Raw genomic sequence first — 27,498 nt, 5'->3', positions numbered from 1 at the left:
TTGATCATATGGCGCGACTCTCTCCGACCAAGCTCCTGTCCGCTTATCCCTCTGTATTCCACACTCTCCCTGCCGAGCCTTCTCCTGGCGGCTCCCCGATGTAATATTGTGATGCATTCTAGTAGTTGGGAGTGGGCGGAGCTAGGGGGCCAGAGGAAGAGGAGGAGCGGATACAGGAAAGGGGCAGTTAGAGTAGAGACAGGGACGAATATGGAGCATGTGAATAAAGCTCTTTATTTATCAAGTTAGTGTCTGTCATTATTACATCCACGACACTACAGCTGGCGACGAGGGTGGGATGGTGCAGTTTGCCATCCCTAGAACACCACGAAGAAGCGTCCCGTCCCTTGCAGCGCCGAAATAGGAAAACGCTGCTGAAGACACGTGTGTCTTCATTGAGGCCGCCGCCCAGACCAAGAGGCCAGCGGTATTCGCCCCTGCTCCGCGATCGGCTGGTCGCGTAGAGCCCCGAGGGAGAAGCGTCATCGAGCGCTGGGAGCTTTTGATGTAAAACGCCGGTGCGCGTTAAAAAGGTGCTCACCCCCGATGCGTGTAAAATGGCACGCACTCGAGGAGAAGAAATCGGGAGCCTACCCCGATCCTGCCTGCTCTGGTGACTGAGAGGCGTCTGAGGCACTGTGAGAGGCGTCTGAGGCATTGTCAAAAGCCTCGTGAAAGTGCCCTGAAACCGAGCACTATTCGGCGCCAAAAATCGGGAGCTCACCCCAGATGCGTGAGACTTGGCACGCGGTCGCCGATCGAGAGTGCGACTGGAAAAAGTAAGTCGGGAGCCCACCCCGATCCTACCTGAATGCTGCAGCGACGCAGAAAAGTGAGAGTCCGTAGAGAAGCCCCACCACCTCCAAAACCGGCTGCTGGTGAGTCCTGGAAAGAATCAGCCCTGAGAGAATGAATGGAGATTGAAGTTTCGTGTGAGCTGAGAGTTCAGGGACGGCGGCCATCTTGGAGTCAGGCAGCTATCAGGACATCCCCTATGTGAGGATTGCAAGCGGCCATCTTAAAGTCAAGCAGTGTCAGACATTAAGAAATAAGCATTGATGCATGCAAAATAAGCACTGGCAAAAGCACCAGGAAAGCAAACAAGCACTGATAGATGCAAAACAAGCATTGGCAAAACAAGAAGCAAACAAACAAGCATTGGCAATGACCCAATAAGCATTGGCAAAGGCCAGAAACAAGCAAACAAGCAGTAGTAGATGCAGAACAAGCAGTGGCAAAAGCAAGCAGCAAGCGAACAAGTGTTGGCAAAGACCAAACAAACATTGGTGAAGACAAGCACACGCAAATAGAAGTGGTGCAAGAAAACAAGCACTGGCCGACATAAGAAGTGTGATGAAACAAGCCTAAGCAGATGCAAGAAACGTAATCAAACAAACATAAGACAAGACATAAGACATGCAACAAGAGGTGCAAGAGACCAAGCACAAGCTAATGCAAGAGACAGATAAAGACAAAGTTGAGCACAAACCGAAGAGTGCAGAATTGCTGAAGACCCCGAAGAGGGCAGTCCTGCAGAAGAACCCGAAGAGGGCAGTCCTGCAGAAGACACCGAAGAGAGCAGAACTACAGAAGACCCAGAAGAAGGCAGAATTGCTGAAGACCCCAAAGAGGGCAGAATTGCAGAGGACCTGAAGAGGGCAGTCCTGCAGAAGACCCTGAAGAAGGCAGAACTGCAGAAGACCCAGAGAGGACAGTCCTGCAGAAGACCCCGACGAGGGCAGTCCTGCAGAAGGCAGTACCAGAAACAAGCAAAGATCGCACTGAATGTAAACAAACACGAGGACAAGAAACATGAAGTGAAAGGAGCAAAGGGCCAATGAACACAGCAAACACTGGCAAGTGCAAGGGATGCACTGAAAACAAGCACACGCCCGCACAAACCTCGAATGCGACAAACACAAGCAAAGGCAAGGGCTGGCAAGTGCCAAAGTAAACGTTCAGCACCACGTGAAGACAAACAATTCAAAAGTAACAGAGGCTAATAAAATAAATGATCCAGAAGTATGAGTAGATGAATGTCGAGGAAGCCTTCCCTCATTAACGAAGCGATTGAAGGACCTGTACTAGTCCAGAAGAGACGCATGAACGATCAAGATGTCAAATGTGCCAGGCACCATCTCGGAAGAACCATCAACCACCTGCAGCAGAGAGCCACGAGTTACGCATTGTGTAGCTGAGTGGTGGCCATTCTGAACTCAAGAAATCCAAGTTTCACTCACTGGCGCATACGGAGATAGTTGCGAAGCTTACCAACCTCAAAGCAAATGACCAGACCAAGGATCTCGGCTGAAGAAGTCAGCAAAGAAGACGGAAAGCAAAGTGAACAGTCCTGTGCCTGTAATAGGTCAGAATCTTCCTCTCTCATGGTGATGGGAGAAGTAACACAACGGTCCAATCCCTGCATTGAAGTGCCGCCCCCAGTGACACAGACTGACACTCGGAGTTTGGGTCTCAAATGGTACCGGTGGCTGGAATCACTGGATGATTTTCTTGAGGCAATTGGTGAGCGAAGAGATAGAAAATGTCTGATACTACTCCTCCAGCTGATAGGTCATGAGGGCCGACACTTAATCAGAAAATTTCCTGAAAAGGACACAGAGACATACGAAAGACTCCAAGAGAAGCTACATGCCCACTTCCATGCACAGGCAGACGTGGATCATGATCGAAACCGTCTTCAACACAGCACGGCAGGAACCAGGAGAACCATTGCCAAAATTCATCACCCGGTTGCAAAGTCTGGTACCATGTTGCCATTTCAATACATTTACGAATGAGGAAGCAGTTCGGCTCCGGATGATCGAAGGCTGTTCAAATTCTAACACGAAGCGCAAGATCCTTCGAGGGCAGTGGTCGCTAAAGGAAATCATCAGAAAGGCCGAAGCTGGAGTGCCGGTCAAAGCGAGAGACATATCGAAAGAATTGCACTCGAATGCAAGACACAAAGATACCAGGAAAGAGACATCCCTCATGTCTGGGAACAAAACCTAAGAAACAAACAAAACCAGAAAGAGGGAGGGTGAAGGCAGACCTGAGTCAAGACAAAAGGAGAGACAAAGGGACATGAAGTACTCCAAACAACGGGAGAGACAAAGTGACATGAAATACTCTGAGTCAACAACACAAAAGACCAGGATGAGTCAGGATTGCGATAGCGGCACTGATACAACCTCAAGGAGTTATTCAACCTCAAGGAGTCATTCAACATATGTTGCAAATGGTTCTGAAGCAGATGAAGTGTCAAGTGGGACAGATCGCACCAATGGACCAGATGACAGTCTGCCCAACAAATGCGCAAGAAAGGCAAAATATAGAAGACTGGACCAGTCACGTCAACACTGGAAATCGGTACACGACCACACACAAGCACCTCACTGTTTGCCAAATTCTAGAGACGAGTCCAAGGAGACATCAAACAGGAGAACACATCACACCGGTAGCACAGATGTCAGTGCACTAAACAAGTGTGAAGAGGAAGCGAACTACATAAGATGGACTGATTCACTCGGATAACGTAAAGGGGAAGACAAACGCATTCATGACATTCGAGACAATGAAGAAACTGAGAGGAGGTCATTACCATCATGCGAGAGAGGCAGAAATGAAATACCTTGGGATCAAACTCAAGAAACAAGTACGTGGTTATCGAACAACTTCTCCAGTGAATTGACAACGAAGACACGTCGAGAAAGATACTCGGAGAAACAACCCAAAGATAACTCCGACGTGAAGAGCAGCTCGTCACGGACAACCCATGTTAGAAATCCCCCCGTTAAGACATTCTCAAAGGAACGTTCTCAAAGGAAATCGACAAAGAACTCCTCTGATTCAGAAAGCATGTCGGTCCGATCCTTCGAGTCGACCGAGTCGTGGTCCCAACAACGGCCATGGCGTCAATCACCCGAACACACCAGAGAACCAAGGGACATTCTTCCCGTCAAGAGCAACATGTCTCACACCAATGTCTCTGAACAATCAATCATTCCACAAGACAACCTGTCATGGCAGTCACAGGTGTATCAAGACGTAAATAATACACCGACACCCCTGATGGGGTCAGCAAGGCTGACTCAAAGGGCCTACAAAAGGAAAACAGATATAGTGGACCTTACTTACCGGATGGAAAAGGACCAGCCAGTCAATCTGCAAGGAAAGCCAGACGTGTCAATAGAGACAGATCATCATCAGATGAGAGAGAAACATACATATGCCCAGATGTTCCAAGGGTTCACCAGTCCCGAGCGGGAGTGGATGAGACAACCAGAGGCAGTAAATGAGTCCCCAAACCATACCAAGACGATCTCTTCAGATCGTACCTTACCGTCTGGCACCCATGACTCTGAACAGGAAGGCAGTGGTGCCCTCAACCGGACAAGACAAACAGAAGCAAAAAGACATGCGGGTGCTCAGAAGAGAACCAGAACAACATCCCCTCAGAAAAGAGATCGAGCGTCAATAGAACGAGAGTCGCAAAGAAAGACAAACTGCCGATATCAAACTGAGCCCTTCGCAGTCACCTCAGACACTGAAGGTGAGTGGATCACCCAGAAGCTGATTGAAAACCACCACGAATCTGAGCATACGCAGATCACACGAGACGTTATGCAATTGCAGAGAAGCACTCTTGTAGTAAAGGATGCTCTCGTCAAGGTGACAGAAAGTCACACAAAGGAAACAGAGATGCGTCTACACGGCTCAAATGAACGACCCGCTGACCCGTGTGGCTGATTGAGGAACTAGAAATATGTTGGACGCTAAGTTCATTTTGTTAACAAGGGGGGAGATGTAATATTGTGATGCATTCTAGTAGTTGGGAGTGGGCGGAGCTAGGGGGCCAGAGGAAGAGGAAGAGCGGAGACAGGAAAGGGGCAGTTAGAGTAGGGACAGGGACGAATAAGGAGCACGTGAATAAAGCTCTTTATATATCAAGTTAGTGTCTGTCATTATTACGTCCACGACACTACACCCCTTAATGCACTACGCGACTCGATCTTCTGCGACGAGATACGAACTGCAATCGTGAACTACTTTGAGCTCCATCAGGGTTCAGTTGACTCCCCATCCATGCTTTGGAAGGGATTTAAGTTTTAATCCGCGGGGAATGTCTCTCCAAGCAGCCTGGTGTCCTACGCTCCATTCGTGGCACTCTGGACAGAACTGAAAGGGAGATTAAACTGCTAGACGCTTCCCACGCCCAGAACCCGCACTCTGATACACTCACTCAGATACGCAAGAAACTGACTGGATTTGCTGATGAGGCGCATAGAGAACTGGTGTTTCTCGGCAGGGAGGCGTGGCCGCTTCGCTTCGGTGAGGGTGATCACGCTGGAAAAACCCTTGCTAATTTCCTTCGCTGGCTTCATACAGCATCATATATCACTGCCCTTCAGGACGGCGGACCTTCCCGCACTACCTCCCCCGAAGAAATCAATGTGCGCTTCACTGCATTTTACACACAACTATATACGGCCGGATCAGTACCACATTGCGAAGTTCTCAACCAATATTTTGATACTCTTCAACTTCTCTGGCTTGGTAATTCACATCGGGAATTCCTGGACAAGCCCTTCTCTAAAGAAGAGATTCTAGCTGCAATTAACAGTATGCCCGGTGACAAGGTCCCTGGCTCTGACTCCCTACGGGCCTCCTCTTATAAGGCCTTCGCCCTGCTTTCGATTCATCACTTAGCTGCCATGTATAGCGAGTCCTTTGAAACGGGCCACTTTCCCCCATCGCTGCGTGAGGCATTATTAACCTTACTTCTTAAGCCAGACAAGTCCCCCGAGCAGCGAGATTCCTACCGCCCCCTATCCCTCATTAATACAGACAACAACATTTTCGCCAAGTTGCTTGCTTCCGTCTCCTTCCTCTCATGCCGCTCATTGCCTGCCCAGACCAGGTTCATTGGAATAAATCTGTACTGCTTCGGCTACACATTGAGTGAGACGCACGCTGTGAGAGCTCCGGGCCACCATCGCTACAATTAGCGATCTTTAGCCTTACCTTCACACTGAAAGTGGCCCTTGACGGAGGACTGTAGCTACAGAAGGGTTGGCGCTCCCCTTACTGGGCTTACAGAGCGTTGGTGGTGCTCAGGGGTGAAGATCTCAGCGATCCGCGAGGAGAGGCCTGGGGAAGATTGGTGAGCCCGCCATTTTGGTCACCAGGGCCCAACGCGGCTCCTGCCACTCTTTGTGAGGCCTGGGGACATTGAGGGTTCTTTGGCATACCGGGAGTGTCTACACGAGCTCACGGCAGCCACCCGGCACAGTGGAATATTCTGCTGCCCTGCACCCGACCTGAGCACTCCGGCAAAGACGCGAGGTGTCCGCCATCTTGGACACCCAGAGCCCGCTCGGCTGAGCATCCCCCGCCTCCGAGGACTTGAGGTGCCCGAGGTTTGCTGCGACTCCCCGGTGGTATACTGGGGGTCAAAAGACGGATCCGCTCCTGCGAGACCCCCATCTGCCCCCACACTGAATCAGAGAGGAGACTTGCAGTAAGACGTGGGTGGCCAGAGAACAAACAAATGACGCGGCCGCCATTTTTGCTGCCTGGACACGGCACTGCGATTCCGGTCTCCCCCTTGAAGGTCGGGGGACTGGGAGACCTTCTGGGAAACCTGGGGGGCCCGGTAGAGCTTGAAGGCACACTGACACTGTGAGGGCCCAGACACCTGCCTTGGCTGCTCCTCGGGGGACTGTGGGAGACACCTGACATCTTGGCTGACTGGGCTGTGGAGTGCGGCAGTGGGAGGAGAAGGCCCGTCAAATTGCAACCTGAGTGCTGCCTGGACCCAGCCTAGACATCGGTGGTGGACAAGCAGGCAGAGAGGTATGAGCTGCTTTCTGGGTGCTTGGCGAGCCCTCAACACAGCGACTTGCGGAGAGGTTGGTGATGGAAGGCGAGCGCTCCGGCCTGTGTAGTCCGCCTGCCATTTTGTGGCGTCTTGTGTTGCGCGCTCCCGGGGGAGAGATTGCTGTTGGGGACCCACGCTGCCCGACCGGAGCACATCAAGCAAGCGGCACCCAGGCCTCTGACGGGGCTGCAAGGACTGAACTGGGCTAGTGTTACATACTTTCTCCCTGATTCCGCCGAGGGCACCCTGATTCGAGAATGCCTGTGCCGCTAGGCGGGGAAGCGCCCGCCATCTCGCACTCCCCACCCATGGGCCCTGTAGAGTGACCAACGGCTGAGTGCAGGGGTGCAGAGTGAGGACTACTGGTATTGCAAGGCCAGTGGGGGCCAAAGAGCGCCGGCCCTCACGACCTCGAAGTGTTATTGCAGCCGTTTGCCTGCCACCATTTTGAGCCCTACTACATTGACTGGACGTTTCCAGATTCTCCCTCGCCAGAAACACCCCACGTTTAGCCCGTCCCTTGTGTACCCCAGGGTGGTGGATCTCCGCTGCAGGCTGTGTGGGGTCTTTTGCTGCCAGACGACTGTTGTCCTCCCTTGACCTCCTGCCCTAGATCTGCATGGGAGTGCGGTTGTCCTGCTCTGGTGTGGCCCCTCAGACTGCGGCTTGAGCCTGGGGCCCCTCCGTTGATGCTGTTGGGGGCAGTGTGAGCAGTGCAGAACCCGACATAGTGGTCCCCGTGCTGGTGGCTGCTTGTTTGGGGCAGCTCATTGCCTCATCTTGGGCCCCCGACCCCCCTGTGGTGGAGCGCAGGGAGCCGCCATTTTGCAGCCTAACTGGGGCTAACGTGATGGATACATTGGGCCCTCTGGAGCCTATGGGAGTGCCTGCTGGCTAGAAACTCCTGAGTGCTGCGCCACCGCCTGCCCCACTGACCACCAAGCTGCTGGGCCTACCTGGGACTGCCTTGGTGACATCTGGGAGGCTTCTCCCGCGGAGGACAGTGGAGGACTGCAGTCTCATCGGCGGGCGCAGCGGGCCCTGAAGCACACAAAGTGGAAGTCGAAGGAGAAGGGAGAGCCTGCCATTTTTCGCCCTGAGATCTACATAGGCCCTGTCTGGACTTCGGTGGCTGGCTGGAGGCGACGGGGCCTAGGAGAGCGGGCCCTGCGCAGGTACGGGGGTAGGGGGTGTCGTCATCGCCGCTGCTGGGGGGGTTAACTTTATGCCATAGGCTGCTTGGGTCTCATGCAACCCCACAGTTCCCCCAAGATTGGTATTGTACCCCAGTGGCGACACCCCTGCCCTACCGAGTAAGCCAGTCACCGCCCGCAACTACAGGCCACTCATACAATACCACAGTCCTGGATGTGCATTTGGCCATAGACACCCTGCCCGCTACTCCTACATGTGATCCTTGCTGGGGCTAGACGCCCCCCCTGACCACCTGGTGATAACCTCATTCAGAGCGGGTGCAGAATCGAGGGTTTACAGCGCCACAGTCTGAGCCCCCCTTTCCCCAGTGAAGAGTTTTTGGAGGGGTAGGGAGAGGCACGGCCATCCCCTTGGACATTTGACTGTTTGCATCCACATGGTTCCTTGGGGCCTAGCCTGTTCCACCTCCTGGGGGGCACGGGCATTGGTCCCTTTGTTGTCTACTGCAACGGCTCCTCGTCGGACAGTCCTGGTAGGGCATTTGGCCATAGACACCCTGTCCGCTACTCCTACATGTGATCCTTGCTGGGGCTAGACGCCCCCCTGACCACCTGGTGATAACCTCATTCAGAGCGGGTGCAGAATCGAGGGTTTACAGCGCCACAGTCTGAGCCCCCTTTTCCCCAGTGAAGAGTTTTTGGAGGGGTAGGGAGAGACACGGCCATCCCCTTGGACATTTGTCTGTTTGCATCCACATGGTTCCTTGGGGCCTAGCCTGTTCTTGCCGCTTCCCCCGGGCCCTCCATGGCTACCTCCTGGGGGCCACGGGCGTTGGTCCCTTTGTTGTCTACTGCAACGGCTCCTCGTCGGACAGCTGTGTGTGCCTTCCTCAGCCTTCTCCCAATTGAGTGGGGGCCCGTTGCCTGCTGGTTATCTCATCCGGGCTGCAGGTACCTCGATGCCTTGGGGAGTAGACCCTGCTGCGTAGCTAATCTGACATCTGCCCGATTGACTGCCTCTTACATCCTGAAAACCAAGTTCACTCCATAGACTCTGGTAACTGTGCCTCACATTAATGCGCTGCTGGGCCTGATCTCCATTTGGCCTACACACTGGTAGGCGCAGAAGCTGTGCAGCGGGGCACGCAGATTCAATAATCCGGTGGTGTTCACCAACGAGATGGCACCCACCGTGGGGTCCGCAGTGGAAAGGCACCACTCTTAAGCGAACATGACTCGGTCACGGAACGGAAAAGACTCCTCAGTAATCCCTAAAGAAGATACGAACACGGCCACGTGGGACAAACCGGGGCCGGCCCCAGCTTCTGATGCGACGCTGGCAACTGGGGGCCCATCCAAGCCGGTCACACAGGCTTTCATGTCCCTCTTCATGCAGGAACTTAAGAAAGAGATGGGATCCTTGCGCAATGAGATCCAGGCCTGCGAAGGCCGGAAGGATGTGGGAGAGCTGGGAGACTGGGTAGACGACCTTGAAAGAGCCCTGGACACCCGCACAGAAGATCAAGAGCATTTATGGCAGCGGTTAGCCACCCTGGAGGAGCAGCACATTGAATTGCAGCTCAAGCAGGAAGATTTGGAAAATAGGGTGCGCCTGAACAACATACGCATACGGGGGATTCCGATCGGAGCAGAAGGTGCTGATATAATGACATTTGTAGCAGACTTGCTCAACGACATCGGGGGGGGGGTCGACACCTCATCGCCTGCCTTGGATCGTGCCCATCGAGTGGCCGGCCCTGCAGGGAGGCCTGGCCTCGTCCCTGACATCTTGACTCAAGTCCATTTTTTTACCCGACAAGGAAGCAATTCTCAAGGCAGCTCGGGACAAACCTGAGATCCGGTTTAATGGTGTGTCCATTCAACTATACCAGGAATTGGCTCCCACGACCCTTCGACGCTGCAGGGACTTTAGACCCATCACTGATAAGCTTCGGGAGCTTAACATCCGCTACCAATGGGGTCACCCTTTCGCCCTCATATTCCAGTGAGAGTCCAAGTGGCGAGTGGTGAGATCATACAGGGAGGCAGCCAAGCTCCTTCAGATTCCTGACTCCTCCCCGTCGAGCCCTTCCAGTGTGCCAGCTAAGGCTTGAGTCCCACTAAAACCACAGTGGAACTTGGTGCGCCATACTCGACACCCCTCCTCCAGGGATGGTAGCAGCTCTACCCAAGAGAAGCAGACATAATCCAACATATCAAATCCTGTGAAGGAGGCCACACACCCTCAAGCTCGCAAACAGCTGCCGTCAAGTAAATAGACTCTATGATCATTTCCCGCCTTGAAGGAAATACCCCTCGCCATTGGGTAATCCCTCCCACTGTCGACTCCGCAGCTACTTGGATGTCCCACTAGAAAAACCCTGTGCACGCACCCCCACTGGATGGAGCTTAGTTGGGGCCGTAGTGGGCTGCGACGCGCCATGTTCCTCCGTAAAAGACTGCAGCAAATCTGCCCAACGAATGCAGGTTCCGCCACAACATGCAAGTATCTGGCAGGAGTCCCGTCTTTCACACCCCCACAGGACTGAGCTTAGCTGAGGCCAGGATGGACCCTGACGCCTAGAGGCAGGCTTTAGCCCAAAGACGAGGCACGCAAACGCCCCCTTCCTGCTTTTTTGCTTTACTTCAGAAGGTGCTTCACTGGACATTTGTTGTACGCCACGACGGCGGTGGCCTGGGGCTACATCCCGGACTTCTTGATCTACTTTACAGCACGATGACCGGCCCCCACACCTATTCCTGGGAGAGTGACATCTCCGGGACAACCTGTGCCGGTTTGCCTGGCTACTCCCTGGACTGGATTAGGATGTTGTTGGCTATGTTGGCCATTACAGTTACTATATTGTTTTCTTTGTATCTATCCTCCCCTCCTCCTTCCTCTCCATACCTGTCCCCTTGGTGGGGGGGGGGGGACACCTGAGCGCTAGGGAAACCCTCCAATGGTTAACCACTTCCAGTGCCACTTGCTAGCCACTGCGACACTACCTGACAGTAGCTGACCTCTGTACCATGTTTGAGGGTCCTTTCTCTCAATGTCAAAGGGCTTAATTCCCCCAATAAGCGCCGCCAAATGTGGCGCTACTTATTGTTGCAGAACCCGGACATCATTCTCTTACAAGAGACCCACCTCCTTAGGCGCGATTTTAAGCTTATGTCCCACCCACGCTTTCCACACCAGTTTTGGTCCTCGGCAGTCACCAAGACAGCAGGCGGGCATTCCACAGGGCGACACTAAAGTAGTCCGGGACATGGAGGGCAGATTTCTTAAAGTGGAGGTCAGGAGAGGGCATCGCGCACTCACCCTCTGCAATATGTACGCGCCAAACCAGGGCCAAGATGCTTTTCTGCGCAGGGTTCTCCACGAGCAGGTAGGGACGGTGAATACGGACCTCATAGTTGGGGAAGACTTTAACTTGGTTTGGGATGCGGAGATGGATCGTAGTGGGGGTGCCTTCCATGGGGTGGGCGCTATGTCGGTGGCAACGAAAAACTCCCTTACTGCTCTAAATCTTATAGATGTCTGGTGTTACCATTCGCCCGAGGATCGCAGTTACACTTACTACTCTCACGCGCACCGCTCTTACTCTCGCATTGATTTTCTCTTCATCTCCCACTCGCTGATTGGGGACACCCTTTCTGCCGACATCTCTGACATATCAATCTCCGACCATGCGCACGTGGAACTACTCCTTCAGGAGCGCTTTGCATACCCCAAACAGCCTACAAGATGGCGGTTTCCGCCCCATATTCTTAAGGACCCAGTAGATAGGGAGGAACTCCAATCGGCCATCATATTTTACTTTGAAACTAATGATCTCCCTGACACGCCCCTTCCTGTTTTGTGGGATGCGTTTAAAGCTAAGATAAGGGGTGTGCTTACATCCCTTGCTATTGCAAGGGCGCGAGAAGCTTGCCTGTATGAAGCCAAACTCGCGCGTGAAATCAAAATGTTGGAGAAACTGGATCAGGAACGGCCCTTGGCAAGCCACAAGCGACGCCTGGCGGTCCTCAGGGGTCAGCTTAGGGCCCACAGGACAAATACGGCGGAACGCGCCTTGCTTGCATTACGGCAGTGCTACTACGATGAAGGAGACAAAGTAGGAACGGTGCTGGCGCGTCACCTGCGGGTGAGGGCAGCCAAAGCCCACATCGCAAAACTAAAGCTAGAAGACGGATCATGGGGATACCACGGAAGCAGATAAGCTTTGAATGTTTCCAAATTATTATGCACAACTTTACGCTCGGGACTCGCCCACCCCAGCCCAGATATCCGCCGCCTTGGAAGCTTGCGATTGGGATCCTTGGTCAACTACGCTCCGAGCATCTAGAGGAACCAATCACTCTGGAGGAGCTAACAAGTGCCCTCAAGGAACTTCCGCTGGGGAAAACACCGGGCTCTGATGGACTCCCAGTCCTGTTCTACCGCACCTTCTTGCCATATCTCCAAACGTACCTGCTGCGCCTTTTTAACTCTTTCCCGGACACTGTCGGGCCGTCCCTTGATATGGCAATGGCGGTAATTGCCCTCATACCGAAGCCTGGGAAAGATCACACACTGTGCTCTTCTTTTCGCCCCATTGTCTTGTTAAATACGGATCTCAAATATACACTAAAATCCTGGCTAAACGGCTTATCGTGCTTCTACCTTACCTCATCGGACCAGATCAAGTAGGATTTATCCAACAATGCCAAGGAGCAGATAACGTGCGGCGAGTGGCGCATCTTGTAGGGAAGGCGCATCATTGGGGGATCTCAGCTTGTCTGCTCTCGTTAGACGCCAGAAAAGGCGTTCAACCGGGTGGACTGGGGATTTCTTTGCGCTGTCTTGCAGAAAGCAGGTCTAGGACCACACATGATAGCGTGCATCATGGCCCCTCACATTTCTCCCCTCGCTAGGGTATGTGTAAATGGCCAACTTACGCAGCCCATCTATATTCTCAGGGGCACCAGTCAGGGCTGCCCCCTGTCACCCCTATTGTTTGCCCTGGTAGTGGAGCCCCTTGCTATTATGGTGCACTGGTAAACTACCATCCGTGGCATTGCACTTGGGGGTATAGAACATAAAATTGCCCTCTTCGCGGATGATTTACTCCTTACCCTGACGGACCTGTTGCACTCGCTTCCAGCAGTGCATACTTTGCTCCAATTATACGAGCAAGCGTCGGGACTTAAAATTAACCACAAGAAACCTTGGGCCCTTAACCTTACAATCCCGGTTGATGAGATTATGACCTTGCAAGCCCTTGTCACCTACCAATGGGCGACCAGTTCTGTACGCTATCTCGGCCTAAATCTAATGCCAGATCTAGCTACCTGGACCCAAGCCAATTGGCAGGAATATAGAAAAACTCAGTTATCGCTGACCTGCGAGCATGGAAAGCCCTGCCACTCTCTTGGTTAAGACGCCTCAACACTGTCAAAATGTCTATCCTGCCCAAAATCCTTTATTTGTTTCAAACGCTGCCAATGCCTATCCCAGAACATCAGATCCAGGGGCTGCAACGCGAACTCATCGCCTTTGTATGGGGGGGAAAGAACCCACGATTCTCTAGTAAAATCTTAATGCTTCCAAGTGATAAGGGGGGTCTTGCCTGCCCTAACCTGAGTACTATTGGGCATCCCACTTTCGCTTTATACCGGAATGGGTGGCATGGGAAAGCGAGAAAGTGTGGTTCCATATGGATAGAGCGATCACTTGTCGCCCTCTTTGGGATCACGCGTGGTTGCCCCGCGAAGCGTGCCATCGTAGCGCGTACATGGCATTTCCTACTAAAACGGTCCTTGAGAGTTGGGATAAAGTGGCGGATTGTAGAGGCCTCACTACCTTTCCGTCCCCGCATACCCCAATTGCTCACACCCCACAGTTCCCCCCTGTGTATCGCCCGCCTTACTTTGCAAACTGGACAGATAAGGACTGCAGAACGATTCGCGCCCTGTTTATTGGGGAAGACCTCAAAACGTTTGCCCAGTGTAAACAATAATTTTGGCCAACTGAGAAGGATAGGTTCCAATATATTCAACTTCGTCATTGGTTACAGGGGTCCTCTCTATCACAGGCGGCCACGCGAACTTTTACGCCATTTGAATGACCAGCGTGCACCTTTAGCTCCTCCAGGGGGTTCTCCAACACTCGCGACGCATGGAACTTCATCCCTACCAACGATAGTGGCAATCCGTATCGGATGCCGACATCATTCCCTCTCAGTGGGCACGCCTTTGGCGTGACATTACAAAAACTTTCCATAGCATCCCCCAACAGGAATCCGCTTATAAGGTGATGACCCAATGGTACTATACTCCATCTCGACTTCAAAAGATGTTCCTTAATGCATCATATCTGTTTTGGCGCTGTAGACAAGAGGTCTGGGCTTTCTTTCACATTTGGTGGACATGCCCTCTCCTTGCTACATACTGAAAAGAGGTCCTCAGCCTTATTAAGCGGGTGTCAGGCTACCCGTTACCTGAGAGTCCGCTCGTTCTCATCCTGGGCCTTGAGACAGTGAACCTACGAGCAATGACCCGCCGAGATCGGTACCTCAGTCTTCACATGCTGGGAGCTGCGAAGCAAAATATATTGGAAGAAACCAGAAACGCCTTCCATCAATGTATGGTTCACTCGCTTGTGGCACACGATGGCAATGGAACTGCTCACGGCGCGCTTATAGCTGTGGGAAACCAAATTCACGAAGCTGTGGAAGCCGCTGGTATATCACCTGGGACGCCTGGAAAATGCTAGAATACAACCGCCAAGACTTCGAGCCCTACAGCTCTTTGATGACGCAGGATCTCCCACTGACCCGGAGGGCTTTTGGAACCCCGCTGACTAGTCACACACCGCAATGTCACAAGGTATGCCTCAAATTCAGGCACCTCCCCTATTGGTGCGCTGGTCAATACTGCCATCCACGACCCACCTCCTCACGCACTCTCAGAGACACTGTTGGCTATTGCTAGAGTAGTGGTCCCACGTGGTGTGAACAGACTTGGAAGTTACATCAAGGCGCTCCTTCTTCTCCCCTCCCGCCACCCACTGTCCCTTCTCTCCCATTTTCCACATCCCTCTCTTTGTCTATGCATTCTGGTTATGTGCTTGTTCTCTTTTTCCTTTTTGTTTTTTTCTTACATCTTTTATTCATGATTTCCAGCGTATGGATACATTACTGCATCATACTTGAATCTAGGCATGTCTATTAGAAACAGAATGCTAAATTATTGGATGGTGTTTTTGCCCTGTAGCATCATGGCACCGCTCCTCAACAATTGAAGCTCTATGAGGCCAGTCATAGACGAGAGTGCAGCTGTTGCAGTTGTATACCACTGGTAAGATAAGTCAGGAATATACGAGGCAGGGACACTGGACAGCTTAGGACTGCCACGCTAACATTGACTGAGACCATATGGGGCTCAGGAGCTATTGCTATAATTTCCCTCTTTGTGATGCAAAATCTGTACTGTTTCCTCTCATGGATGCCACGGCTCCCTTTGATCCCGATTACCCTTTTGTGTGGGCATTGGAGCCCACTAGAAACATGGGAATCTGGCTAAGCAGAGATGTGAATGAACTCTGGAGATTTAACTTTGGCCACGCAGTGGATTGGTTAGAGTCCAAGATCCCTCTTTGGAACCAGCTGCCTCTCTCCTTGGCCGGGCGCATAGCTATTACCAAAATGGTGGTGCTTCCGAAGTTCTTATATCTCTTCGTAACATCCCCATCACTCTCACCGCTCATTTTTTCCGTAAGGTTCGTTCTTTGCTTATTACTCTGGTTTGAGCCGGACGGCAACCCAGGATCACTTATAACATCCTGACTCTCCCGATGTAGCGTGGCAGGCTGGGAGCCCCGGACTTCAAGCTCTACGCTCTCAGGCCAGTTTTCTCCATTTCTGGCTCCACCCCACTCCGTTCCAGCCCCATGTCGCAGTGGAGGCCGACCTCACCACCCCGTGGCTGCTCACGACTGCACTATTCGCCCCGGCAAAACTCCAACGCACTGAAATCGACACGGACGAAACCTTGCACTGGGACTGGGACGGAATTCGTAAAATTTCCGGCTCTGATATGCTTTCCGCGAATGCGATGCCCATTGCCCACCACCCCGCCTTTCCTCCACTCTAGTCATCTGGGATGGTTAAACACACCGCTCACCTGGGCCTCTCCACAATATTGGACCTGTACCCGGGGATACATTTCTCTCGCTTGCCACCGATTCTGGCCCCATGGACACCCTGTAGCAAGTGACAGATGCTTGCGCTGCTCCACGCCTGCGGCTGGCTTCTCTCATCTTGCCTGGCTGTGCCCCCGGGTTTCGGCCTACTGGTGTGAGGTTTGCCCTATTATCTCAGAAATTACTGCGTCCCCGCTTCAACCTGACCCCACTGCTCTGCCTCTTAGGCTTCATTAAGTTTTGCCTGGATGCCTCCCGTCGTTTGACTGCCATGCCGCTGGTCCTAGCGTGGCGTAGGGTCTCCATGTGCTGGGTTTGCAGGCCCGCGCATAAGGTAGCCCTCTGGCTTGAGGATGCGTCCCACTGTCAAACCCTCCTGGGACTTTTTGCCAGCCAAATCTCGCCCACTTGACATATGGGGTCCATGTGTCACCTACCTTTCCACCCTTTATTCCCAGCATCATGCCAATTGTCCCGCGCTCCCCACCGGCAGCCTGCCCGCAGTGGCCGCTGGTGTTAGTCCATGAGCTGTTTCCTCTTCACTCACCCCCACTCCATTCCCCATGCCCCTCTCTGTCGTATGCTTTCACCTCTCTAGTGGTTTTCTGACTATTCTCCATGACATTGTCTCCAATGTGTCACAAATTTGCGACAGTCTCTGTTGTGCTGCAATGTATTGCTGTGCTTAATTCTTTGCTATTGTGGAACTTTGTAATTGTGCTGTGCAATCTTTCCCAATAAAGGTTTTTGAAAAATCGAAAAAACAAAAACACCCTTGTCCATCATACAACTGGCCAAGCTGTACTATACCCTTACTTTGCCACCCTCTCCCAATGTAGCTATGAAATATATCGGGTAATGTGGGGTTTCCCCATAACATAGTGTATGCAAGCAGCTCTGTTAGTGAATATGTGTTACAAATGTCATGCCATATCCTAACGATATCTCTGACTACCTTATATCGAACCCTCTTATAGTAGTTAGGGTCGGCAGTTTTATATAGAAAACCCCCGCGCCTATATTGCTATCGCTGCATTTGATGTCTCCGGTCAACTAAATCAGCATATTGGGATGCTGATGCTGGACGCCGAGAAGGCCTTTGACCGGGTGGCCTGGAGATCTTTATGGTAAACGATGACATCGCTAGGTCTCGGAGACATCAAATGCAGCGATAGCTGTGTAGATGTGAGCCACTGTGTCTCTACCAGGTACAAAGCCATGCTGCTCTGAAACTAATACATGAATGACTGGAGCCAAGCGCGAGGCAAGAACTTTTGAGAAGATTTTGGCATCAGCATCAATCAACAATATAGGCCGATATGAACTCATCTCCTCTACGGGTTTCCCCTTTTTTGGAAACACTATGATATTGGTAATCTTCTAGGAGGAAGGAACGTCCTCCCCGTGCATGTTTTCCTTACGTAATGCAAAAAAACCCAGCACCAACTCATCTTTAAAATCTTGTAAAATTCCAACGGAATTGTGTCTTCACCGACAGCCTTGCCAGCAGGCAGAGTGCTAATCGTTTCCTCAATTTCCCCAATATCAACATCATTTTGCAAAGGCTCGGAAAGTAGAGGGTTCAGAACGGGTATTGCGCTCTCCTGAATATACTCCAAAGCAGTTAGCTGACTAAGGGCCATATGTATCAAGGCCAAATGGGTTCGCAAACGCCGAAATACGCAGAATTTCGGCGTTTGTGAACTCATTTTCGCAAAATGGTATGTATGAAAGAATTTGGGTGCAAAATAAGGAATCGCAAAATTTGCCATTCCTTATTTTGCGATTGCATTTAAGGAATCAGAAATTTTGCGATTCCTTAAATGCAATGTATTAAGCAAAAAAAAATTCAAAAATGCCCTTAAGGAATCGCAAATTACCACCAACTTCTAGTTGGTGGTAAGTTGCGATTTCCTTGAAAAATGCACATTTCAGCATTTTACAAAGTGCCATGTGACGCACATACATGCCCTTAGGGCATGTATGTGCACCACATGTGCACCCATACTTATTTCAGGGGTGCAACAGGGTGTCCTTTGGACACCCCTGCACCCTTGAAATTATTCTCAATTTGCGATTAGCAAATTGCGAATCGCAAATTGAGAATGAATTCCTATTCCTTCCTATGGGCCAGGAGGCCGATAGAAATGAATGGGAAAGTATTCCTTAATTGCGATTTCGCAATTTGCGAATTCGCAATTAAGGAATATCAAGAAATCGCTAAAATATTGCGATTTTCTTGATACATACCAATTAGCGATTCTGAAATAGCGATTTCTTAAAAATCGCTATTACAGAATCGCTAATTGTTATCTTGATACATATGGCCCTTAAAGAAGTTGAATTACCGTACAAATCAGCATAGAATAGCCTGAATTGATCCACTATTTCTACAGATCTAGTATAGGTTAGACCGTCTGACCCTTTAATTAGTTTAATGCAAGATCAGGTCCTTAAATCGGCGATCTGATTGGCAATAAGCAGCCAATACTTTCCCCATATTGATATTGTTTAGATTTGAACTCATATTAATTATTTGCTACTTTGTCCCTTAACCTTCTCTTAAGTTTAGCTCTTACTTCGATAACCTGCTGATAAACCAGCTGTTTTCCGGAATCCTTTGTGACAATCGCTCCAGCTTGTTTTTGCTCCAAATCTAAGTAAAGCTTATGTTCATGCTCCAGCAGTCGTACCCCCTGCCGGTTCTGTTTTATAATTAATTGCAATGTAGCCCCTCTTACATAAGCTTTCATACAATCCTGGACAACTGCAGTAGAATCCGTGCCCCAATTATTCTCTATATACTCCCCCAGTGTTTCTCGCATACATTTCACATACTCTGGATTGCTGAGGAGGTGTCTAGGGAAAGAAAATTCCCTCACTAACTCTTTGTCTCCCGGCTGAAGCTGCACTGTCAGCATCACAGCTCTGTGGTCTGAAGTAATTTTAGGACAAACCACTATGAATGCGTTTTCCAACGTAGTATGATTAATACAAATCATATCTATTCTTGAATATGACTTGTGCGGATGCAAAAAAAATGTGTATCCAGGTACAGTGGGATATAGTCTTAGCCAGGCATCCTCCAGTTGATGTATGTGAAGAAGTTCTAAAATTGCTGCCCTAGTCCTGCCCATTCTGACACAAGTTGATATATTAGTAGTGTCTATCTTGCTATCTAGGCTACAATTAAAGTCTCCCATAACAATCAACTCGCCTGCCCCCTCCATTAATTCAGAACATAAGTATAAAAAGACATCAGGGTAATCAGTGTTAGGGCATATCCCATACATTCCGTAACCTTACGCCCAAAAATCAGAAATTGAGCGATTGCCCATCTCCCTTTGGAATCGGCCAGTGTGCGGAGTACAGTGACCCGGCAGTTCTTAGACTTTAATATAGCCACCCCTCGAATAGAGATTGATTGCGAAGTACTAAAAAGTATGTCATATCCAAGCTGTTTTAAATGTGCTCCGTCTTTAAAAGCTAAATGTGTTTCGGAGATCCCCAATATATGAGGTTTGAATACACGAAGTTACTTCATTAGAAGCTGGCGCTTTCTGGCATAATTGAGCCCAGATACATTCCAACACATATACTTAAAGTCCAGCATTCAACAATTCTTGTGAAGCCAATCCAATCATCTCCCTCCTCATTGCATGTCTCCTTCCCTTGTACTGTTTAAACCCCTCCCTCCCTGACCTCCTCCCCACCTGCCGCTCGAACAAATCGACCCATAACGGCCGACTACTATTCTCTGCCCCTCCCCCACCCAACCAACCCACCGCGTCAGTGCCTACAAAAAAGAATTTGTCCCTTCTTTGCTGTCCCAAAGTGACAGCATTAGGAGGACACTCCCTCCACTCCCCCGCAAAAACCCCAGGCCACCGCTTTACCCCGCCCCCTCCCCCCCAAATGTGTGTACAATAACAGCCAAATGAAACAAAGAAACTGTGAAAGTATTGTGAAACATATTTCATAAGCAATCACAAATTATTCCTCTGTATTAACCCAGGAAGCAAAGAAAAATTACACTTGGGGGGAAAGGAAGATGGCGGATTGATTCTGCGATTGAGGATGCTCTTCCCTGATCTCACCTCCTGAGCCCCGGGTGAATCGCTTCCCGCCCGCTCTCCTCACAACGAACGAACTCACAAGTTGTTGTTAAGATACCCAGAAGTTTTACAAACTAAAAATTGACAGAGGCACTTATCGCTGATGTGTCGGATCGTGCCGTTGCATAGTGCGGTGAATGCTGGTCAAGCGGTGCAGTGGCTCACACAGCAGTTACCGCAGCAGTTACCACAGATGCCGCTATCTGAGCCTGGAAGTGTCTTTGCGGTCCAAGGTGGTAGGCGAAGGTCGGGGGAGTTATCAAAGGTGGTGCAAGCTGTGAGAATGGCTCACAGCGTACTGCCAGAGGACGAGGTTGTGTGAAGGTTCCCACTGAGGCCGGAGCAGCTGTGGGGGCTTGGACGACGGAAGAAGCTGCAATGATGCCACTGCTGTAGGTGAGCTGCTGGGAAGGGAGGTCGTGCTGGAAGGCACTTCTACTTTCAGCACAGGCAATGGCACTGGTTCACAGTTGGGGAAAACAATACTGAGGTTATTGCGCTCCGGGAAGGCAACATAACATAACAGGTGTATTTGTAAAGCGCACGATTACCCGAAGGTGTCCTGGCGCTGAATAACAGATGTTTATTGTTACCCAACTCTATGGTACTCATTTTATTGATCTCAAATGGATGAAAGGCTGAGTGGACCCGCCGGGATTTGTACCTGTGACCATGCGGTCAAACACAGGCCCCTGCAGTGGCTGCTTTAGTCCACTGAGCCACCAGACACAGAGCTACTCCAGTCCTGCGGTACAGAGACCTCCAGTTCAGGTCTTGCCATGGCCGAGATGGCCGAGTTACTTAATGCAGCAGTCCAGGAGGGTAATGGAAATGAGGCTGTATCGGCAGAGAGATCGGCTTTGCCTCCAACACTTTCTGCCATTGCCTGTCAAGAAATTGGCAAAAAAATTGGGTCGGCCATAGAAACTCCGCTTAATAGCACTGAGATAAGGAACAGACTGGAGCCAGCTGCTTCTGGCAGTAAGAAGGTGCACACCGACCTGTTAGTCTGTTCAGCTGCTACCCCAATATCTAATTCAGTGGCTACGTTAGATCCGAGTAGCTCAACTTTAGAAGATCTTGCAGTAACTATTAGTCAGATGAGTCAGATGTCTGAAAAACTGCCTAATGAAGGTACAGGGAATGAGAATGGGAACTGTGCTAGCAACGGAATAGTGGACCTGCTGGAGCAATCGACTTGTAGCTCTTTGGGTATCGAGCTTATTGAAGCAATAAATGCTGAACAGTCTACAGATGTGGAGTCACCTAACCCTACTCGAGCCAACTTAGCCCCCCAGCAGAATCTGCGAAACAGCAGGACACTGCAAATTGCACTTTGAGAAGTTGTACTAACGATGCAGGGGTTTCAAGTAGTCCAAAAGCCAATCTTCAGGAGGGGGCGAAAGGTGCTAAAGCGAAAGGTCTTAAATTGACCAGGGCTGGTAATGGAGGCAAGGGTCGGGGTGGTGGAGTAAAGCTTCAAGTAACTAATACAGTGGGGCAGCTTAAGGAGGCAGGGGCTAGCACTGTCGAGGTCGGTCCTGAACGCGAATGGGTTGCCACAAAGGGTGAAGTCAAGGCTATTATTTCAAGGTTGTCTAACACTGGCAACATAACAACAGATGCAAAGGCAGCAGGAGCCAGTGTTGGCACTGAGCAGTTGATACTAGTAACAATCCCTGGGACTGTACCCACTATTCACAATGGCTTTGATGACCAGGGTGGGTTGTCTGGTGGATTAAACAGGGGATCTCTAAGTCTCCCAGTATCATCATTAGAATCAGCAGTACAAATAGTGGAAACTGTGCCTCCTGCGGCGAGTCCTGCCCTTTCAACATCCTTATCCTTGGCTCCTAGTTCAGTATCCTCATCATTGGCTGCACTAGGAACTGAAATCTCTTCTAAGGGTCAGCAACCGGCAGAATGTGAGGAGCCATCATTGTCTAAAATTATGCAAGTGCTAGTAACTCAGAGAGCGGAGGCCCAAGAGTACTATCAACAGGCTAAAGCTGATAGTAGAGAGATAAAGCAAGCACTGCTCGATGTCACTTCTAAGGTTTTCCAGCTCTCTTCTGAGGTCACGGATCTACAGCAACGGGTTGCAGCTGTGGAGGAGGCTAACACGTACTCAGTGAATCTTGAAAAAATGCAAGATTCTCAAATGGAGCTTATACAAGCAAAGATCAAAGACCTTGAGAACCGCCAAAAGCGCCAGAATTTAAGGGTTTTTGGTATTCTGTAAGGGAGGGAAGGCAAAGATCCTCGGGTTTTTATTGTTAGTCTCTTTCAGAAAGCCTTTCCTGACCTGGCAGACTGGGATATGGACACCCAGGTCCAGCGTGTACACAGATTACCTTTGTTTATATCCCAGGGCAGCCAAGCCAGGTCTAACTTTGCACGGCCAATGCTGGTGTATCTGGGCAACTTTTTGTTACGACAAGTGATTTATCTGAAAGCGCATTCGTCAGCCCCTGTGCAACTGGATGCAATGTCTATATTTGTGCGTGCTGATTTGTGTAAACAAACAATGGACAAGCGATGGAGGCTGCGCTAACTGATGAATCAGTTCAAAGACGTGTGTTCACAAGTATTTCTGCAGGAGCCTGCTCGTCTGCAGATTATGAAGGATGGCCGATCACATTTTTTCTTTAATGAACATGACGCTCAACAAGCCTTATCAGAGTGGCAATCTGCTGCCGAGAAAGGGCTGAATGTTTAAAGGCAACTCCCAATATTCCATGGGGCACTACATCACGAAAAACTTGATAAATAGACATGGAAAACAAACAAAACAAGCAATTATTACTATACACTATACCTTTGAATCCACTGATAGCAGCTGAATGTTCTGTAGGATCAGCCAAAGTAACAATGACATTGTCAACCAAGCCAATGACTGAAGGGTACTGATTCATTGCCATCCCTATATATATTGTGTTGTGGACTGATCGAACGTGTAAATGACAGTTCAAGCAACAACAACATTGAAAGGGGCTGACCCGAAATATTTGTTTCTTTTTTGTGTAAGTGTTCACATCTAGAAAGAAGCTGAGGTCCAGACCTAAAATACTTTCAAGAAATAATGTTGGTGTAATCCCAAAAACTCTAGTTACATAAGGATGTTGTAGACGAAACATGTTCTCTTTTTCAAATCAAATGTTTCCCTTTGTGTGTGCATTACACGGTCTGCAGTTGTAAAACCTTATCTCAGGGCGCTATATCATAATTAAAGGTTCCAAATTCTGAACAGATCATACATTTTTGTTTATTTGCTTGTTGAACACAATATTCTCTCTCTTATCCTAGACATGGAAAACTGTGTGAGATGCCCCGAAGATCAATGGCCAAATCAGAGGAAAGATGCCTGTGTTCCAAGGACGATAGAGGTGTTGTCCTATGAAGATCCACCGGGTGGCGCTTTAGCCTCCATTGTTGTTCTGTTCTTTATAGTAGGAACTGGAGTTCTGGGAATCTTTGTAAAACACCATCACACAGCTCTAGTGAAGGCCAACAACAGGAACCTGAGCTACATCCTCCTCATTGCTCTTATATGCTCCTTCCTTTGTTGTTTACTATTCATTAGCCCACCTGTAAAAGTGACCTGCCTACTCCGACAAACAAGCTTCTCAGTAACTTTTGCAATTGCAGTTTCCACTATTCTGGCAAAGACAGTAACTGTCCTAATAGCCTTTAATGCCACAAAGCCTGGCAGCAAGTTCAGAAAGTGGGCTGGGCAAAAACTTACCAACTCTTTAGTTATTGTTCCATCTTTAGGTGAATGTGTTATATGCGTTGTGTGGCTCATCTTCATTCCACCCTTTCCAGATGCTGACACCTCTCAAATGGGAAAGATCATTCTTAAGTGCAATGATGGGTCTGAAGTGGCACTGTACCTTGTTATTGGCTACATTGGATGTTTGGCTCTTGTAAGTTTTGTTCTGGCTTTCTTTGCCCGGAGGTTGCCAGACGGTTTCAACGAGGCTCAGCTCATCACTTTCAGTATGATGGTTTTCTGCTGTGTGTGGGTTTCCTTCATCCCAGCCTACCTTAGCACCAAGGGCAAATACATGGTCGCAGTTGAAGTCTTTGCTATCTTGGCCTCCAGTGCTGGACTGCTGGGCTGTATATTCATCCCCAAGTGCTATATTCTTTTATTAAGACCTGATCTCAACACAAAAGAGGCTCTAATTGGAAAACCAACGCTTAGTGAAAAACACACGCAGTGACACCTATTTGCACACCCTAAACTAGAGTATATCATTGGAGTTTTAACTCCTAATCTTGACATGTTACATTTCGATCAATATCAAAAACAGCACTTGCCAAGAATTCACAAGGAGATTCCAGTTGGCATTAATAAATCTGCTACTGCAGATTACATCGGCATAGATGCTGAAAAATCCACTGTAGAAAATCTGCCTTAAGGGATAGGAAGTGGGTGTTTAAAGTTGTGGTTTGCATTGGAAATTTGGCAACATTCAAAAACATCTGGCTTCGCGGGCATTAACAAACGTCTATCTAACCCCTTTCCACCCTAGAAATTGTCAGAGATTTACTCGAGTATGTCCGCTTCTAGGATAGAAAAGAGAATTGATCACTTTTAGATTTGATGGGAGTGTGGAGCAGCACATGCTTTCCTCATGGGAAAAAATGTGCCTTCCCACATGCTTATCAGAATTCTGCACAGCTAGGATAGCAGCCTGGACTATTAGGAATGTCGGTGAATTCCCTCCCCCCAAAAAAAAATGATATTCTAGGGATTTCAATCCAACTTGTACTTTTACTTTTTTGTAGATAGGGCACCAAGGAGCCCGTTCATGAAACTGTGGTGCAGTGCAGCAAGTCCCTTTGCTGCGCTTCACTGTGTGACAGGATAAGGGCAAGAATATGCTATATTTGGCAATATGGAACATTCCTGTCCGTTCCCATGTGCTGGTGCACTTTTGCCAGCCTTGCGCCAACACAGGCATCCTTACTCAGTAGTGCAAGTGTGCCTGTGTTGCATGAAGGATTGGTAGGCATATATATTCCTCTTTGTGTGTGTGTGCTGCAGAATGTGACACACACAGAAATAGGAAGAAAAAGGAAAATTAGAGATATTTCTCATTGTTATGCCTCCCTTGAGAAGACCAGTACTGGTAAATCTGGAAATGCGTCACAAACCTTAGGAATTGCTTGGGAACACCCATGGAATGCCTACCCAGTGCAGAGTAATGCAATGCAGGGATTTGCTCTACTTTGCGTTACTCCAGATTCATGAAGCCACTCAAGGCCACGCAAAGTGGTTCTGCATGGCTTCCTAAATCTTACTCAAGGTTTGAGTCGCACATGTACCGTGCTGCATGGCGCAAATGCAATGTACACCTTCTCTTAAATAGGCCTCCAAGTGTTTAAAAATATTTTACTAATGCATTTCTATTCATAAATTTGGTTTCTTATGTTTTTGTTGCGCTCCCCTTCTTCCAAATACCAGGAAACCTCTTGAAGTACTATAAAGTATGCAAGTCCTATTGTTCTTCACCCTCGACTTGCAGCAATTTCAATGGTCAATATTTCAAAAGGAAAGTGAAATGAAAAGATAAAATCAGAGGATGATTAATAGGAAGTAATTTGACAGTTCCCATAAAGCCTCATTTGAGTTCCTGTCTATTACATCACATAGGGTTGCCATACTTCTTTTGCTTTCTCCATTCTACATTTGCTCAATGGATATATCCCTTTCAAAGTCTCAAATAATGCCTTTACTGGTGAATTTAACCTGCAACTTTTGCACTTCATTTTCTTTCAAGGCATTTTCCATTTGTGTATAACACACAGCCCAAATTGCAAGAAAATTTAAGATATCTCACATTAATGTTGTTTTGGCAGGCGATGGACTTTTTAAACCAACTGCAAAATATAACAAAATGTTTCTTGAGCCCTTGAAAACTGTGCCCATCCTCTATCAATAGACACGTATGATATTTTAGGGAAAGGTTGTTGTAGCAGTGAATAAAACCACACAGAAGTAAATCCAGAAGAGGTTTAATTGGAGCATCCATACTCCAGGATACAGAGAGAACAACTGACCTGGGATCTCCATGGAATTAAGAACAAAGGTTAAACAGAAACAGAATGACATCCATTACATTGAATAATAACAAGACACACGTTAGGCTGACCCTGCAAGGCATCTAAGCTGTAGTAGAACCCTAAACAATAGACATTCTACAATAAAGCTAACAAAGTACATCACCACAGTAGTGTATCGTTGTTTAATAAAAAGGCCACACATTTATTTTCTGTACATGGGAACTGCTTTGATTTGAACATACTACACATATGAGTAATTGATCATTGAACCAATGGTTTTACAACATTCAATAATCCTGAGAAAATAGTTTTTATCAATCTGCATTTAAAATTTTAAATATGTGTGATGCAAACATACAACTGTAACGTGTGCTGTTAAGTATTATTCCAAATACATATCCCAACTCCATCACCTTGGAACTCTGATTCTATAATCAAGTCTTAACGGGACACCATTCACCATATTGTTCTATATCTTCTATATGTTTGAAATGTTCGGTTGCATTGAATTGCTCTTTGTAAAGAACTTGAAAACTAAGGGTCTGATTACTATCTTGGTGAACAGGGTTACTTCCTAACAAACTGATGTGTAGTTCCTATATCCCTGATAGGCTCTGCACATTGGAATAATATACACTATAGATTTGACATAGGACTGAGGTCAGTATGTCTCTATCAGGTACATTAAACTTAATTACTTGTGTCTGCTAGCTAACGCGGAGGTCACTAGAAACTTCTCGAATATACAAGAAGGGATTAGTTTCTGACAACCGCATAAACATGACAACTGTGTTTCCCTTTAGAATCGGAACAGTTTCAGAATCGTGAAAACAATAGATAACAGTTTCACTCAGTCACTCGTGCATGCTTCCTTTCTACAGAGTTGCACAGAAATAGACAGCTGGGCGTTTCAATAAAAAGGGTTTATTGAACAGTCTTATTTCTTGTGCAAGAGATATGAGCTGCTACAATTCTTAGACAGAATGCGAAGTATAATACGTACAGCGTTAGCAGTAAGATAAAATAATACTGCAATAGCATGGTTTGTAGCTATGACATATATTCATAAAATACATACATAAATAACACAGG

The 27,498-nt window shown here is 48.8% G+C and overlaps 1 protein-coding gene across 1 annotated transcript in view; it reads left to right on the top strand.

The window, feature by feature from the left end:
• The window catches only part of LOC144772790 (vomeronasal type-2 receptor 26-like), a 101,312-nt gene extending 76,029 nt beyond the window's left edge, over window positions 1–25,283 (top strand). Inside the window, exon 3 of the mRNA XM_078657366.1 lies at window positions 23,641–25,283. Coding sequence (XP_078513492.1) covers window positions 23,643–24,560 — 918 coding nt within the window. The 5' untranslated portion in view covers window positions 23,641–23,642 and the 3' untranslated portion in view covers window positions 24,561–25,283. The remainder of the gene's footprint in view (window positions 1–23,640) is intronic.
• The last annotated feature ends 2,215 nt before the right edge of the window (window positions 25,284–27,498 follow it).

The sequence above is a fragment of the Lissotriton helveticus genome, chromosome 1_1, assembly GCF_964261635.1.
Source record: "Lissotriton helveticus chromosome 1_1, aLisHel1.1, whole genome shotgun sequence".
NCBI classification, from domain to species: Eukaryota; Metazoa; Chordata; class Amphibia; order Caudata; family Salamandridae; genus Lissotriton; species Lissotriton helveticus.
This window is presented reverse-complemented; position numbering and strand designations above follow the sequence as displayed.